The 18,528-nt window shown below is 35.3% G+C and overlaps 1 protein-coding gene across 1 annotated transcript in view; it reads right to left on the bottom strand.

Moving 5' to 3' along the window:
* ptprn2 (protein tyrosine phosphatase receptor type N2) overlaps positions 1 to 18,528 on the bottom strand; it is a 271,230-nt gene that overhangs the window by 147,929 nt on the left and 104,773 nt on the right. The window contains 1 exon segment of the mRNA NM_001128667.2: positions 18,177 to 18,256. Coding sequence (NP_001122139.2) covers positions 18,177 to 18,256 — 80 coding nt within the window.

Genomic DNA, 18,528 nt, shown 5'->3' with positions numbered 1-18,528 from the left:
GTACTTACATATGCTGAGCACTCTTTTTACCTTTTGAATAACAATATCTGTTAACAATCTCATTTATTTCATTCATTTAAAGCCACAGTAAACAATTATTTTGTTTGTATAAGCTGATGAAAGGACCCAAATAGTGGCTAACATTGTACTACAATATACAGTATACGTGGTAAACACATAGCTGTCAACACCTGGGAGTCTCCCAAATTTCAGACCTATCTCCTGCCACCTTACCTTTTTGTTATGTCTCTCAGAAAACTCCCATGATTTCAACTTTTTGGTACTGTCTAACGCACCCGGGTTGCCGACTTTGGTACAGTATCTGCAGTGGTCATCTGGAACCCAGTGCAAAGCAAAGTTACTTCCCCGGTTCTCAACTGTGTTATTCAGACACCTCAATCCTGACACCAAGCCAGCCACCACCCCAACCTCAGATTTTCAGATACAAATGTTGGCAGGTATGAGGTAGCATGGCTCTCAGCTCAGTGTTAACTTAGTTATTAAAATCCTCCTTTTGAAACAAGTTTTATCTTATTTGTATTTTAATGTCAATGTATTTTTTATTTATTTTTTTTGGTTGATCAATTATCTGCAAAAAAAAGCATCATTCAAGCCTGCTGCCATGTTTCCACTTATTCAAATAGGTAAATAATGTCTTATCTCTATTTAGATGACAAAAATAAAAGTGCAACCTATTTTAAATTTTGTCCTGTTAACCCTTGTGTACTGTTTAAACTGACTATCCTTTTGATAGGTTAATGGCTGTTTTTGCCCCATGACTTCCATTATAACAACATTGTTCAATTGCAAAGCCACACCATCAAATATTCATGCATTCTTGATTTTTGATGGTTTCCCTTTTGAAAAAGGCAAAATTACTGTTGATCAACAGATGGCATCATTAATTTATGGAGCTTTATGGAGTATAACAACAAATTATAGTGTACACTTACAATGTTTAATATGTTCTGAGAGCTGAGCTGCTTATTTTGCCATTATAATAATAATCCATGGGTCAACAACAGCCACAAACAAAACAAAAGGGTAGTAAATTTGCTCAGAGTGTATTTTTTTCAAAGCATTTTCCCAAAATATGTGTCAAAATAAGATTTATCACTAAAAATAATTCCATTTGCTGAAACAGAAAAAGTTGTGGCCAAATTAAGACTCAAAAATCACCCCAAAGTGGATGAAAAGATCCCCAACAACACACAAGGGTTAATAACAAAATCATTCATTGTGATTTCATTTTACATTTCAGTTTAATTTCTTTTTATGTAATAAAATTGTCTGACAACCAGGATCCAGGACAGGCTTTTATTGATAGTTTAAATGTGGAAAAAAAATAAGTTAATTATTTGAGAAAATTATTATTTGTGAAAAATACATAAAAAAAAATGTTATACTGTAGCAGCCAGTTCTTTTAATGTGATGGTAGGCTATATGACATGGCACTCGTAGGTGCTGTTTTGATTATGCAGTGAGAGTCCCCATCTAATAGATGTAATCTGCAGCATTTTGATGCCCACTTACAGTAGCCGTATTTCATTAAAGACACACAGAAATCTCAAACACTCCATTACATCACAGCAGGTATGTTGCTCAAATTTAGAGAGCTCTAAAAAGCCTAAAACATGTGCCCCAAATGGAACACGCTTCCTCTTTTGCACTTCACATCGCAGCGCAAACCCTGAACTCATATCAACAATCTCCATTAAATCCTCCGTGACACTGACAATTACATAAATAGTGAAGTCAATCGAAATCCTCAAGGAAAATGCCATTGGACTGTCAAACGCTGATGAGCAGTGAATTATTGCACACTTGCGCTAAAAACTCATACAACCCTCATAAAACGCTCCGAGGATCAGTGTGAAGTAACAGTCCAACACGCACACACAGACACGCACACACATATATTTCACATCCAATTGGTGGCAAAGAGTGAGTCAGGTATATGTAAGCCATTACTTTAGCTGGAGAGGCCAGGGTAATTATGGCTGGCATTTTGACAAGTGTTTGGTGGAGTGAAGGTCAACTGTGTCTGCGTGGGAGATCTATGCTAATCTGCCCAGCTGGAGCGCAGACGAGCAGCCCCTGCACCGCACCACTGCAATTACAGAGAGAGAGAAAGAGACACACATCGAGCCTGAGAAGTAAACACGGCTGAGATGTCAGAAATGTGGACGGATGTGAAGAAATGTCAGCGGCAAAATAAAGACAACATGAGATTGAGTGAGTACAAATCAGATGAAGTAAGCAGATTCTTAAACAGACGGCGGTTCAGTTTAACTTCCTCAAAGCCAAGCGAGGGATGAGATAAAGGGAGGATTAAATGAGGCCATCTCAAACTGTCATTCTGACCTATGGTTAAAGTGAGAGCCCGGCCATTATTGTTCGAGAAGGTCGTGACCTTTGACATGAATGATATTAATTCAGGTCACGGTTGCTCTTAGTTTAACCTTTAGTATATTTCTCTTTTAGCACACTGAATTCAGGTGAAATCTCGAAGCAAACTGAAAAGGTAACACTTTGCTTAAGGACTTGCTACAAGAATAAAATAGCTCATTGAAATCCCATAGCTCTCATGAAGAAATTTTGATAAGATCAATAAATTTATATATATAATAATTACAGAAATATCGCTTTAACTACCCCACCAAAAAAAATAATAATAATTGGATTGCACTTAACATAACACTAAACTCCTAATGACACTAGTTTTAACACACTAAATGCATTTTTTTTTCAATACATACCATATTTTTTATTACATCAGCCTCTACCAAATGGTTGATATGTTGGTGAGAAATCTAAAAAATCTAAAAATATAAAAAGACAAATTTAATTAAAAACCTTGCATAAATCATTTGTACTAAATCATTTATATTTTTTGAAGTATGCCATAAAATATTTAAGATTCTCTTTAACATTTTTTCTACTTTTTTTTTTTTTTTTACAATACAACCAAAACCAAGTGTAGTAGTGAAACAGGTTTTTTAGCTTTTCCCCAGTTAGCGCAGTTGATTTGGCATAAATTAATCCAGCAGTCACGCTCAGATACGTACCAAAACAATCAGTCTGAGATCACCTGAATGAGGTGGTCTCGGCTCGACTGAAACAAACTCTGAAATGGTTGTAGTGAGAAAGCAATACATTCCGAGCTAGGCTATATCAAAGTGTTTTGTGTATATATATAATAGGCATATATGGCAATATGAAGAGAAATTTATGAGTAGGGCAGGATGTAAATCTTACTAGTAAATGTGCATTTCATGTCCAATACGAAAGTGAAAGCATGTTAACTATTAACGAGAGCAGTTTTTTCATTAGGAAAATTGACTGAACAGTAGTCTTGGTTTATCTGTTATTTCTCACTGTAATGTAAAGCCTATAATGCATAAGTCAACTGCTATGTATAAGAAAGTACTTATACTTGGTGACGATGTCTGTGGGTGTCACCAATCAAAATGAAAGCGCAGCTTTTTGCTTATAATGTCTTATTGCTCATTGTCAGAAATTAAAATAAGGACGTATGACAGCTGGGCGAGACTCTAATCAAAATAAACCGTGAAACTCTGACCAGTGTGAGAAGAGTTTACTCGCAAGTGACTTGTTTTAGCTCTTTTGGTCCGTTTGGCAACTTTGCTGTGTGAAAGCGAACTGCACCAAGAACAAAGAGCAACATAGTAATAATTTCAACTCCTATTTAGGTGTGAAAGCACCCTAAAATAGTCATTCTTTAATTCACTTCAACAGTTATTATTAAAGCAGAAAAACATGGACAACAGTCAAAGAGATTTATTGTTTATTTGTATGCATCACAAAATATTAAATTTTTGCTCTCCATTTTTGTAATTATTAGTTATTTTAGGCAACAATATTTTTAAAATAAAAATGACATTTAAAAAATGTATAATTTATACATTTTAGCTATTATTTAAACAATAACAGTATTTTGATCCACTTGATACTGTAGTATACTTTTGGAGCATGTATCAAATGTCACTTAGATTATGATGGTAGGACAACCGTGGCTAAAAATATCACAGTTTTACAGTATTGTGATTACTGCTCTAAAATATAATCCTTTTAAATGTCTGGGTACAAAAACTAAACGTTTTTCTGCTTTGAACACATGGTGCTGTGTCCGAAATCACATACTTCAATACTATATAGTATGCTTAATTCATGGAATTCAAAAAAGAGTATGCAAAGAAGTACTCGGATGACCTACTACTTCCACCAAGACTCTGGAGTGTGAATTCGTTGGAATTCATGAATGAGAGTGAAGCAAGTATCCCACGTGACAAAATGGCATCCATAGTACATCCGAGCTCCATTCATACTGCTCACATTCATGTGTTTAGTACGTACTTTTCTATTGGTCAAGTAGTACATTCAAATTCAAATGCAGTACCTAATGAGTAGTAGGCGATTTCAGACTTTATACTATTATTTCAAATATTTTGCAACAGTAAACGCGTGGATAAATTATTTAATTAAAGACTTTTGTTGTCTTCATTGGTTTCAAATACACTGATTTCAGAATTTGAAAAAGCACCTTTGGATGTCTTTTCTGCTAGAAATACTGTTGTTCTAAAACAAATATATCTTGCATATACTGTAGGAACCGTAAAACAGCAAATTTGGACTTTTCCAAACCGCGATATACCTTAAAATGGTTATCGTCCCATGCCTAGACCAGAATGATTACAATTTATCTTATGACTGCTCTTAGTTTAACCTTTAGTATGTTTTTTCTTTTGGTTTGCTGCTCTCCTTTTCTTTTGTTCTATCAGTTTATATGAACTGCTGTCTCTGTGTCTGCTGCAGTAGCAGGTGTATATGGTCTTGACCGCCGCTCTATTTGTTTTCACGGTGGGATGTAACCATCAGTGTACCATGTTCCATCTGCCCTGACCTGTCCAGACTGTGACCCACACAGGGTTCTCACGGCCTGGACACAGCGCTGGGGTCAAACACCCTCAGAGAGGCCCAAGATCTCCCCCAAAGATATGATAAGTAAGCCAAACAAAGAAGAATCATCTCTCATCCCACATGCCTGACACACCCTGATGAGACTCAATGACAGACACAATCACTGCTGTGTTTAACTGTGCAGATGATATCATTTGAAAAACCTGCAAATGCAAAAGGAATGCAATTACAGTAGATTTTCTTTCAGTAATAATCCTTAATTATTTAGTAATAAGTGAAGTGCAAATATGAAAATTAACTATAAAACTTAAGAAAAACACAATATATAACCATGATCAATTGATAAAATAAGTACATACATAAATAAATAAAAAATAAATAAATAAATAAATAAATAAATAAATAAATGCAGTACATATCTATGACCTGTTTTCTGTTTCCAGGAATCAATCATTTAAGTGAACGATTCAATTACTTAATAATTTACGACATGATTTGCTGCCACCTACTCGTCATCTAACTTTCATATTTAGGGCTCATATTTATATTTGTTTTGATAAAAACATGTCTAGATTCGTCCACCTGTCTGGTTTTGGAGACGTATGCGCAACTATATGGGGCATAAGAATGGGACGTTCAACGTTTTGTATAACTATTTAAACATGGTGTATGAATCCACTCGAGCTTCTGTAACAACTACTGTCAAATGCAGTTAATGCAAAAACACTACATTCAAGCTAAGAATTAATTTACCCGGTTGTCCCTGTTTGTTTAACAACAGTAATTAAGAAACCATAATGTTGTGCCGCAAGGCTGGTGCATGTAACGGCAAGGGATCACCAGGCAGGCGTAAATAATGGTGAGGGTTTGATAGGATGAGAGACAGATAAAACACTCGCAGAACTTAAAGTTGACTCACAATGAGTTAAAACTATTTCAGTCAAAAGCAAAATTAAATCACTTGCTTTGATTTGAGGAAAAGGAAGACAACCTGATTATAATCATGTGTTTTATGTGCTCAGTCAACGCAAGCTGTTAAACAATAAAAAACAAAAATGGAGGGCTACAGGAACATACATGCACGTGGCATATAAAGAGACATTGCCAATAACTGGGCTGGTATGGTTTGCAGTATCAAACATAAAATGTCAGTGAAGCATTTTTAAAAATACATATTAAGTACACTGACGAAGAAGAAGAAGAAGAAGAAGAAGAAGAAGAAGAAGAAGAAGAAGAAGAAGAAGTTATGGTAGGTTCATGCTTTAGTAAACTATAATTAACTATGAGCAATATATTTTTACAGCATTTATTAACATATTTTTTGATTATGGCAAATGTTAACTAAGATCAATGAATGTTGTATTATTAGTTAACTCGTCTTAAAGATATCTCTTTAAAATAAATGAAAAAAAAAGAAAAACGGATCACTATTTACTCTCCCTCAAGTTATTACAAACCTTATTTGTTTATTTCTTCTGTAGAATGTACACAAATTAATTGTAAAGAAAGCTAAAAAACTGTAACCATTTACTTCCATACAAGGGAAAGAAACAAATACTATGAAAAGCTATGGTTAAAGGTTTTCAATTTCTACAAAATATCTTCTTTTGTGTTTAATGAAAAAAGGAAACACAAACAGAAATAAGAAGGTTGAGTAAATTATTTTTCAGAATTAAAAATTTTGGGCGAACTATCCATTTAATTACTGTACTTGTGCAAATGAAAACAAGCAAAGTATGACCATTTTTTAAATGTAAAACATACTTGTAATATATTTGTTTAATTTAACATGAAAACAAATGTTTTATTACAGTGTAGGCAAACTAGAAATGAAAAACATCAAATTGTTTGTTTAATATTGCATCAATTGATTTAAAAAAAAATCCTCACGTTTACCATCCTCCATATTGCACTACACTAAAATCGACAAAAACAGATTAAAGTAGTGGTGCACTTTCTGTCATATATAGCAACGGCACTGAGAGAGTGAGCTTGAAGCAGAGTATGTGGAGAAGAGCAGAAACACACACCAACTCTCCTCCCACACAAACATTACACTTTAAAGTGGCTCAAGCACAATGCATTCTGTTTTATCAAAAAAGCCTCTGCTCCTCTATCACAGGCAAATCTACACTGTCGCACGTTGCCTTTCAGCATATGAATTTAGATGAGACCATTTTGTCTCCTGATTGATATGCAGCATTATGAGTTTAATATCGCCTGATCAGAGCATCATAAAAAATGCACTAGTGTACAACCAACTTTAATGAAATCTCACCCAAAAGACAAATGATGATGCAGAACAGCCCTTTGTGAAAATGTAACTTGCCGTTCTCTTAAAAGCATTTAACAGAATGTCATAACAAATGAACAGAATAAATGTGCGTACTTCATATATGATGTTTGTGAATATGCAAGGTTGCAGTGATCATTTGGGACCATCTGTGCCCATATTCCAAGTCCACTATCTATCTGTTTGTCTTTCTACCTACCTACCTACCTACCTACACTGAAAAAAAATTATTCAGAGATGACTCGTTGGATTTACTAAATTTTTTTACGTAAGGTGGTTGTAAACAATTTATCTGTGTTGAATTTAAACAAACAAATTAAGTTATACATTATTAAACTTAATTTGTTTGTTTAAATTCAACACAAATAAATTGTTTGCAACAGTTTTGCATGCAACACTTTTTTCAGTGTACCTACCTACCTACCTACCTACCTACCTATTTCTATCTAAAATAGATCTATCTATCTATCTATCTATCTATCTATCTATCTATCTATCTATCTATCTATCTATCTATCTATCTATCTATCTATCTATCTATCTATCTATCTATCTATCTATCTATCTATCTATCTATCTATCTATCTATCTATCTATCTATCTATCTATCTATCTATCTATCTATCTATCTATCTATCTATCTATCTATCTATCTATCTATCCATCCAGCTAGCTAGCTATCCATCCATCCATCCATCCCTCCATACTTCCATTTTTGAAAATGTTCTTACAGTAAATGTAAAATACTTAAACATTTAAATCTTTGCATTTTGTCTTTGTTGCTGTTTAATGTATTTATATGATTCAACAAGACACACAAATGAATTACTGTGTAATATCAAATTATATGATTTTTGCATAGTTTTATAATTAGAAGGGATTTAACAAAAACAGTAAACTATAAAATCTTATTAAATCATTCAACTCAAATAGCCTGAGGTTATAATGAATAATAAGTATTTAAAAATTAATAAAACGGCTTGAACTGTTAAATAATTACTACATAAATTATAATTATATATGTAAAACACCAGAAATAGAGATGCACCGATAATAAATTGCTCAGGCAATAGTGATTTTAATTATTCAAATTAATATCTGCCAAAACTGATTTTTTTTACACATTGTAGAAAAAATACAAATTTACACCATATAATTCAAAATTTCAAGCACAAAGTCAATATATTATTAGATTTATAATCTTAAATACACAGTTACATTCAATTTGTTAACTAAGCTCAGCCAAATAGTGCTTATTTCTAACTTTTAAATGAATTTATATTACAGGGTTTTTTTCTGAGTCAGAAAGTTTTGTTATGTTTGGCTGAAGAACATCTATACACTCCATAAAGTATCCTATATGTTCATGACATGCCAGTACTGACAATAAACACCCTATATGAAGCCAAAGAAACAGATTGTCTTATTAATATGCTAACATGTGTTGGTGAAGCAGTGACCCTCTGTTTTGTTAAACATATGTTATAGATAGCAATTTCAACATTTTGTCAGTAGGTCTGTAAAATCAAAAAGTGGGTACTGTACATACAATCGCTTTAGGAAATATGAGCCAACATGTGCACTTCTCGTTTCACACTATAAAGTGAGCTCTATTTTCTATTCTTCTAATTTCTTCTCAAGAGTGTTTTCTTTTTTATTTAAATGTATTATTTTTACACAAAGTGGGATGACAAGTACTCTGAGTGTTAGTGCTGCATACACACTGGACACTTCCTTCATAACAGACACAAAGCATCCACAAGTGATTTGTGATATTTGAGATACTTCAGCACACAAACACTCAGCTAACGTATATAACATTTATAGCTAGATGAATAAAATGCTGATAGAGATGTTTTGACTGATGAAACATAAGAACAATGAACACATGATTACAACAATACAGTACAGCATTTATACTTCATTGCAAATCAACATAGAATGTTCATTCATTTATTCATTTTCTTTTCGGCTTTGTCCCTTTATTAATCTGGAGTTGCCACAGTGGAATGAACCGCCAACATATCCAGCATTTGTTTCATGCAGCGGATGCCCTTCCGGCCGCAACCCATCACTGGGAAACATCCATACATTACACACTCATTCACATACACTACAACCAATTGAGCTTACCCATTTCACCTATACCATGTGTTTTTGGATTTGTAAAGGAAACTGGAGCACCCAATGGAAACCCACACGAACACAGGGAGAACATTCAAACTCCACACAAAAATGCCAACTGACCCATCCAAGGCTCGAACCAGTGACCTTCGTGCTGTGAGGCAATCCTGCTAAACACTACGCCATTATGATGACCAACGTAGCCCATTTCACAGGTAATGTATCCCAAAAGTATATAATTTCTGCCTTTTAGGATAATGAGTTACAACAGATCACAGACAGAGGTTGTCAGTCTACTTTTATGACAAAAACAGGGTAGGCTGTGATGTTTTGAAACTATGTAAAGCTAAAATGCTAAGTAGCCCTTACTCCTCTGCTGCTAGAACATTCATTCATGCATTTTATTTTCGGCTTAGTCCCTTTATTAATCCAGGGTCACCACAGCGGAATGAACCACCAACTTATCAAGCATTTGTTTTTACGCAGTGGATGCCACAACCCATCACTGGGAAACACCTATACACACTCATAGACTAGTCAATTTTAGCATACCCAATTCACCTGTACCACATGTCATGGACTTGTGGGGGAAACCGGAGCACCCGGAGGAAACCCAAGCGAACACACGAAGAACATGCACACTCCACACAGAAATGCCTATTGACCCAGCCGAGGCTTGAACCAGTGACCTTCTTGCTGTGAGGCAAAAGTGCTATACACTGCGCCACCGTGTCGCCCGCTGCTAGAACATGATTATTATTATTTTTTTAATTCTGAAAAGCAAATTCATGTAAGATCACTGGAACATTTCTTTTTAATGAGAGCATTTATGCAACGAATGATAAGATAGCATAGAGAATTGTTCAATACCAAAGACCGATTTATCTGTGCTAAAATCTTTTGTACTAACTCTTACCCAAGGTAAGTATGAAGTCAATCCATTTGTTATTTAATAGTTTGTTGAAGATTACGAAAGCACAATTACATACAAATATATTTGACAAGCAACATTAAATGCATTCACAGACCACTATACACCAAACAAAATGCTAGCTCATTTAACCTCTGTCCAGTTAAAATAAATCTCACAAAAAAAGCTGGAGAGACATCGAGCACTATATAGAGAACAGAGCACACATACATAAACACACAATAAGCCACATGAATTAACAAGGACTGCAAAAGGTGAGGAGCAGCAGAAGTGGGAGACGAGCAGAAATGAAATGTGACAGGCAGATAGAAAGAAGAAAGCATGTTAGAAAGGGGGAAAAAAGAGAGAGCGACTGAAAGATGAAGAGAGATGACACATTGTAAGATTACACTGTTCAGTTTAGGGTGCCATTTCATCAACACTATGGATGAATCAATGGCCCGATAAATGATTGTGGAGGACACACACACACACACACACACACACACACATACACATACACACAGAGATAAAGCAAGGGGTTCATCTTTTGTTTTGAGACTAGGCAGGGATTACCATATCCAGTCTTTTGTCCGAAGCTTTCTTTCCAGATGAATAGAGTACAACAGCAAATTCCTCAATCCTAATGAATGTACCCCAGACCCCCCATAAAGCCCTTCAGTTAGTCGCTGCATTGCTAGCAGCTTGAAAGACTTGAGCACAGCTTTGCATCAGAATACCAAATCCCTGGCCATATACACAGACCCTACAGGATACAAGCCTACCCATCTATACCACTGGAAATAGCTTGGCTGGAAGTTATTATTTTTTTGTCAGAGAAAATTAATGGTTACATTTTTGTGAAGCCATGGTTACAGAAATGTGGTGTCGTGAACCGTTCTGACATACAGTGCACTTCAAAACGTCTTTTGAGAGAGTTCGCTGCCTCAAAGGGATAAGAGCAAAGCTTTATAATAACAACGTGCTAAAAGGCCTTTTCAATATCCATTTATCTATCTGTGTTGTTTTCTCGTGTTTATTAATAATATGACATATTCACATTCGCAGTATATATTCTAGATTTATTATATAAACTGTAAAACATGCAAAAAAATGTTTATTGAGTGTTTGAACATCAAGTTTTTACTTTCATGTGTAAATTTATGTTATTAGATTTTTCTTTGTAAATCTTTGTGAATTTTTATAGCAATTTATAAATAAAGATTCATTCTATTCATTCACATTCACTCTAAGGGCATCCGCTGTGTAAAACATATGCTGGATAAGTTGGTGGTTCATTTCGCTGTGGCGACTCCTGATTAATAAAGAGACTAAGCCAAAAAGAAAATGAATGAAAGAATGAATGATTATGTCTATTTTTCTGTGAATCCCTACCAGGATCTTACCTGGATTTATTTATGACAATATTTTACTTTAAGTAACATTTAGTCCCCCCAAAAAAACATATTTTATAAAATTCACAAAATGCTAAAATGCTTTTTTAAGCAGGTGTAACAATGGAGTTTAACTGGACTAAATGACTGGCTACTATAGTTCATTTGGCATTATAAGCCATTTGAGAATAAATATTTATTTAAAGGGCAGCTCCGCAACATGATGTAGGAGTGCGGTTTCCCCACCTACCGAATTAATTGACAGCCGCAGATTAACATGTCTCCATAGTAATGCGTATAATCATATCAACAAGACTGGACGTACACAAAGCAACCAAGATTGAAAAATCTGTTCAGCTCTCTGTGATCATCAATCATCATCAAATGTGATCAAGAATGAGTTTTACAAGTTTTTAAAACAGTGCATGTTTGTACTAAATTACAGCAATTTTACCATCTTTACTTCATCAGCACAGCTGCATGTCAGTACAATTATAAAAGACGACTCATTTGTGGACATTAATCAGGTTTATTTTGTACATTAACATGACGGATGTCCATACAGCAGTGGATATTAACGTGTATCCTGTCACAAAAACTGTGTTTGTGTCTGCTGTGTGTGTGTGTGTGTGTGTGTGTGTGTGTGTGTGTGTGTGTGTGTGTGTGTGTGTGTGTGTGTGTGTGTGTGTGTGTGTGTGTGTGTCTGTGTGCATGTGTGTGAACTTTTTAACAACATTGGGTGTGACTCATCATTGCAAAAAGGCTCGATTTAACTTAACAAATACATCAAATAATAATTGGCAAATTTCTTACTGTAGTATTACTCACAAACGTTACGTGAGATCTGCTTCCTTCATGTCTGTCACTTTGCTGTTTATCTGATGCTGCCAAGGTGGTGATTTAGGCACACTCTGACAGGCACGTGAGAACGGTGGGCAGAGAGAACTAGCATTATAGGCACAGGCCACAAAAACAGCTACAAGGTGCTTAGAGCTGAAAATAACAAACTTCTGAAAGGTATAATAAATAATCTAATGGGTGTTTTGAGCTAAAACTTTACAGACACATTCTGGAGCCATAGGTGCCCTTTAAACAATTTGTGAATAATTAAGTTGAACTGCTGGTTAATTTAGACTAGCAAGTACACACAGATTCCCTTCCTGACAATTACGAATTAATAACTTTTATTTTATCAATAACTGCTATGATATTGTAGTTGTATATTTGTCCTTTCTCTAAAAAGAAAAAAAAGAAGAAAAAAAATATATATAGAAATATAATTCCAGGCAGACAAACTTTATTGACCCAAAAGGGAACTACAGGAAGTTAAATGTAAGCTGACACATTTGTATGACATACAACAACAACAACAAAGACAAAACACAAGGGAGCTGCTGTCATAAACAGATGCTTGTGGCAGAACCAGAGGAATACTACTAGATAAGTGGAACAAGTTCATTTCAGACAGCCATCAAATCATTCGCAATTTTGTGCATCTGAATGGAATTGGGGTTTTTAGGTATAAAGGAAGACTCCTGCCTGACATGCTCATCTAATGTTCTCTAATGTGTTCAGATCAAGATTACATGTGCTTTTCACTCTCATTTAGAGCTGTGCAGAAAAAAAGAGAATGAATACATGCACTGTTGTACCAAAGGCTTTTGGTACAATAATTTCTGTATAATTCTGTAAAAAAAAAGCAAGGCTATTAAGGCACATATAATAAGATTTTTGCTAAATATTTAGCTAAACACAAAATTAGCCCAATCAATGTACTTTATAAGAGAAGCTTTGAGCATTCTTTGAGAAGTTAAAGGGTTGGTTCACCCCCAAATTTATATCATTTACTCACCCATGCTGTTCCAAATTCATTAAAAAGGTCATCTTTGGAAAACAAAGTGAACAAATAAAAACAAAACAATTTCTGTTTTTCCATTAAAAGTTTCTTCACCCAAAAAGGAAAACAATTTCATTAGTGTTCAACTGAGACACACTTTAAAATGATTAATAGATTTATGTTTTTATTCATTTATTCATTCATTCATTTTCCTTCGGTTTGGTCTCTGTTTTATCAAGGGTCGCCACAATGGAATAAACCGCCAACTATTCTAGCATATGTTTTATGCAGCGGATGCCCTTCCAGCCACAACATAATACTGGGAAACACCCATACACACTCATTCACACAAACACTCATTACATTACATACATTACAGCCAATTTAGTTTATTCAATTCACCCAGTGCATGTCTTTGGAATGTGGGGGAAATCGGAGCACCATGACAAGACCCACGTGAACACAGGGAGAACATGCAAACTCCACATATGAATGCCAATATGGCCCCAGCCCATGCTGTGAGGCAAAAGTCCTGACCACTGAGCCACCGTGCTGCCATATTTAGGTTTTTATTCACATAAAAACATTGATCAGTGAATAATGTTTATAGCGTTCAGATTGGGTGGAAACTCACCATGCTTGGTTGCTGAGCAAGAACCAATGAGGTTCATTCTTGCATGTTATGCAGTTTGAGTTTCCATAAGAACCAATAAGGTTTGTCCTCACACATCAAGCAAGTATGGCTGAGCTTTTGATTATATGCACTGATTAATGTTTATATAAGAATGAAAGACAACATGCTGCATGGTGGCTCAGTGGTTAGCACTAACTCCTCACAACAAGAAGGTCACTGGTTTGAGTCCCAGCAGGACCAGGTGACATTGCTGTGTGGAGTTTGCATGTTCTCCTCGTGTTCACGTGGGTTTCCTCCAAGTGCTCTGGTTTCCTCCACAGTCCAAAGACATGCGGTATAGGTGAATCAAGTAAACAAAGTTGGCTGTAGTGTTTGAGTGTGTTTATGAATGCTAGAGTGCATGGGTGTTTTCCAGTACTTGGTTGCGCCTGGAAGGGCAACTTTAGTGTAAATTGTATGTTGGAAGAGTTAACGGTCAATTCCACTGTGGCAACCCCTGATAAATAGTAAAAATTAATGAAAGACAACATTAAATCTTTCCAGCAATTGTGAGGTTTGTGGGGTTCACATTTATAACAAAATATGTATACTGTAATCTGCATTTTTTAAAATCATTTAAAGTCATTAATTTGTTGATAACGTGCTGCTTGTGTAGAGAAAAAAAATGTGGTATGTGTGCCTTCAAGGCTAAAAGAGCACTTTGATTCTTTGGTTGGCTCATCAATATTTTTATTTTATTTTATGATTGTCTTTAAAGGCTATATGAAAGCACAATTTATCTGACAATTTATTTATTTGCTTTCATGTTTGGAGTAATGGTCCTTCTCTAATGATAACAACAATATTCTTAACCACACCCCTCTTACAGTTAATTTGCTATAAGGGAACGATGCTCAAAATGAAAGAATCACTCCTTAATCAATATTCTGTTCCATTTGGAAGTACTTCAGCATAATGTACTAAAATAAAAGTCTCAGCAACATCAGATTCATACAGACTTGAAGTGAAATTGATTGTGAAGAGATTTTCAATAATGGCACAGAAATGTCACAGGTTTTACAAAAAAAATCAGCATGTTTTTTTTTATTTAAAGATAAACAAAAGTAATCTGAAGTGGGTTTAAAACAACGTGAGGGTGAGTAATTGATGACAGATTTTTAAATTTAAGGTAAATTAACCGTTGAATTAAAGGCACTGCTCCAGGAAGAATTTTGTCAAAGCCAAGATGCACATTATGGACACAGAAACGCAGAGCTACACCCCAAACATAATCCTCACCACACTTCCACTGATCACAAATACCGTGAAGTAGCTTAAATACCTTAGGGGTGTATGTGATGTCAAAGGCACAAAAACTGGAATCAGCGATTAGGTGTGATCAGCGGTGTGTATACAAGGGTAATAAAGTGTGAGGAGAGATCCTCTCTGTTTAAATAAAGTAATAAATTGGTATTCAGGCACCAGGGTTTTCATAATTTATCTGCCATGTGAGAGCGGCTGATCATGTTGACTTAACATTTTGTCTGACATTTGGGTCTGACGAGCCCAGCCATTAACTCTCTCAACATGCTACAAGAGACTCTCAAAGGGAAGAGACTGGAGATATACACACTCAAGCAGACCCACGTACACAAATAAAAGGCGAAATTCACACCACAGCAATTGGACAAAATTGGAACGCATTTCCACAGATGTCGAGGCGGTAATGTGCAGGCTTTAACATGCTCTCATACATTCTCACATCCACAAAGTCAATCAGAAACAGGTCGAGATGTTCAAAAAGAGTCCAGCGAGAAGGATAATTCACACACAGAAACAGACAGACACAAACATGCATCATTTGTATCATCTGAAATTCCACTGCTTACACTTCAGAGGTCAAAACACTAACAATCAAATAAAGCAAAATAAGAAATGTCATTAAATGTACTTCATGTGCGGACTTGTTGGCTCCATATGCTAAAAATTCAATGAGCGATATTGAAAATGATTTGCTGCAGCAGTATAAACAAAGAGAAACAAACAAAAAGCCCACAATCACTAGCTCAAACTATAACACAATTTCAACAGCTAGCAGTCATATGTGTGCTTTCTTTTTGAAACAACTGAGTATTTCCAGTTTGCGAAGGTTCCTGTGAAATCCTTCCCTTGTGTATCTTGTGTCAGAAAGCACAGATAGACGAGGGACAAATTCACATGAATCTGTTTTCCCTGGAAGTAATTATGACGGATCAAGGGAATACAGACCTTATGATATCAGATTCCTTTTGTTTTTCCTTTCATTCTTTGCCCTTGCTTTTGTGCATTGAAGATCAAATATGAATTCCTGGGTGTTAAATGTTAAAACAGTGACTGAAAAGAGGAACCAGGACTGCAGCCTATTCTGTTCAAGAGTATGAATTAAATGTGCTTAATGTCATGACTGCAATGTTGGTTTTTTTTAATGGTATGGCAGGACTGCCATTTAGCAATTTCTAAATGTAACTAATTTAATCAGAATCAAAAAGTATAGTACATGTTTATTGGCTGGTGTTGAATTGCTTTTTAAAATGCGTGAAATTATTTAATTCCAATTAAACCACCGGGCCACCCCCCTGTGCACGGCCCTGGCTACGAGTGTGATAATGCATTTATACAACACTTCAATGGCATAATCATGTATCAAAAAAGAAAATCAAACATGGAGGGTTTAAAAATCTTTTTGTATGAGGAACTGCTTTCTTCCGCCATTTATTCACATCTGCTGCTAACGTCAGAACAGCAGAAACTACTGCCCATTCACCAACGTCACTAGTGTTTGAATGATTCTCTTGCGTAATGTCTAAAGTGATGGCAAAACAGGTGATTTTGCTAACATTTTAAGATTATTTGGCTGAGCGGTATGAAATGCCATCTGTCTACAGAGATATCTCCCAGTATTTCTCTGTTGCAATTAGATCACATTAATTAACTCCAAAAAAGCCAAAACAAAGCAAACACTACCAGATTACTATGGTATAAATACAGCACAACATACAAAAGAGAGAGATCGACTTAGAATGTCACTTACCTGTTTTATAATGATTTAATCAGCTGTACTTTGAAATATAAAAAGAAAATGCTGAGTTTTTCTACCACAGGGACTTATTATGTAGTCTCTGTCTCCATCTTGTGGTGGAAAGTCAACCACCTTTGCTCTGCTTGGTATGTTAGATGGATGCAGACTCGTTCCGATTTTATAAATATTTAAAAATAGGCACTATCCTTATAGATAAACTGCATAGTTGCAATTAAAACAGCTACATTTTCATGTAAAAAAGCCTCAAAGGAGTAATACAGAAGGGTGAGGAGGCTGTATGAGTGCTGTTATTGCAGAATATCACACGGCTAAAAGCCAATCATATTCGAGAACCAGACAAGACTATGTGTGTGTGTGTGTGTGTGTATTTATATAAATATATATATATATATATATATATATATATATATATATATATATATATATATATATATATATATATATATATATATATATATATATATATATATATATATATACTCTTTTATTGTCACTTTCATCATTTTAATGCAGCCCTGCTTAACATAACTATTTTTTTTAATCAAACCATACTGGCCCCTATTTAAACAATATTGCACATGTTTATTTTATATAGTTAAAAATACAGCAGACAAATAAATAAATAGTATCACATCACTCCCGCTGATACTAAAGCAATACCATAAATGCACTTCGTTTTCACAAAGTCTTCGGATTGAATATACATTATAATAAAAGTGACAAACTCGAGCTGTTTTTGTTAGATTTCTTGCTTTTGCATAGTGCATGCTTGTGTGCATGCTTACGTTAACAGTGTTTGTGAAACAGTGGTTTAAACCTTGAAAATAACTAATACTGCAATCAAGGTCGTGCCACTATGAGAGGATTCTTCCCCAATGTGTCAGGAGATGATCGGAATAACAACTAGAATGCGGTAGCGGAACGAGTATTGTGTGCGTGAGCATGTGTGCGTGTGTGTGCGCGCATTTGTATGTGTGTACAATACCTGCCACTCTGGCTAGCTGGGCCGTGCTGATGTTTCGAGCATTGGGTCGTAGTCGAAAGGTTACTGCTGGCCCTAGAACCCTAAGAGACAGAGAAGAAACAGAGAGAGAAAAGGAGAGAGACACACACACAGAAGAAAGAGTGAGAATTAGACAAGACAGACAGATTAACACAATGCCAGTACAGTGAGTGTGATAAGCAAAACTGTTGCAACTGTGAGTCATAATCTTTTATAATTAAAAAAAAAATGGCATTGTCGCAGATGCAGTCAACTGAGGAACCCACAGTTAAAATAGCAGATCACTGGGGAATATTGCGTTTTGGTTAATTTTCTTATGACAGATCTCTGCCGT

The sequence above is a fragment of the Danio rerio genome, chromosome 7, assembly GCF_052040795.2.
Source record: "Danio rerio strain M-AB ecotype USA chromosome 7, GRCz13ab, whole genome shotgun sequence".
NCBI lineage: Eukaryota > Metazoa > Chordata > Actinopteri > Cypriniformes > Danionidae > Danio > Danio rerio.
Note: the sequence above shows the minus strand (reverse complement) of the source record. Positions and strands in the feature narration are given on the sequence as shown.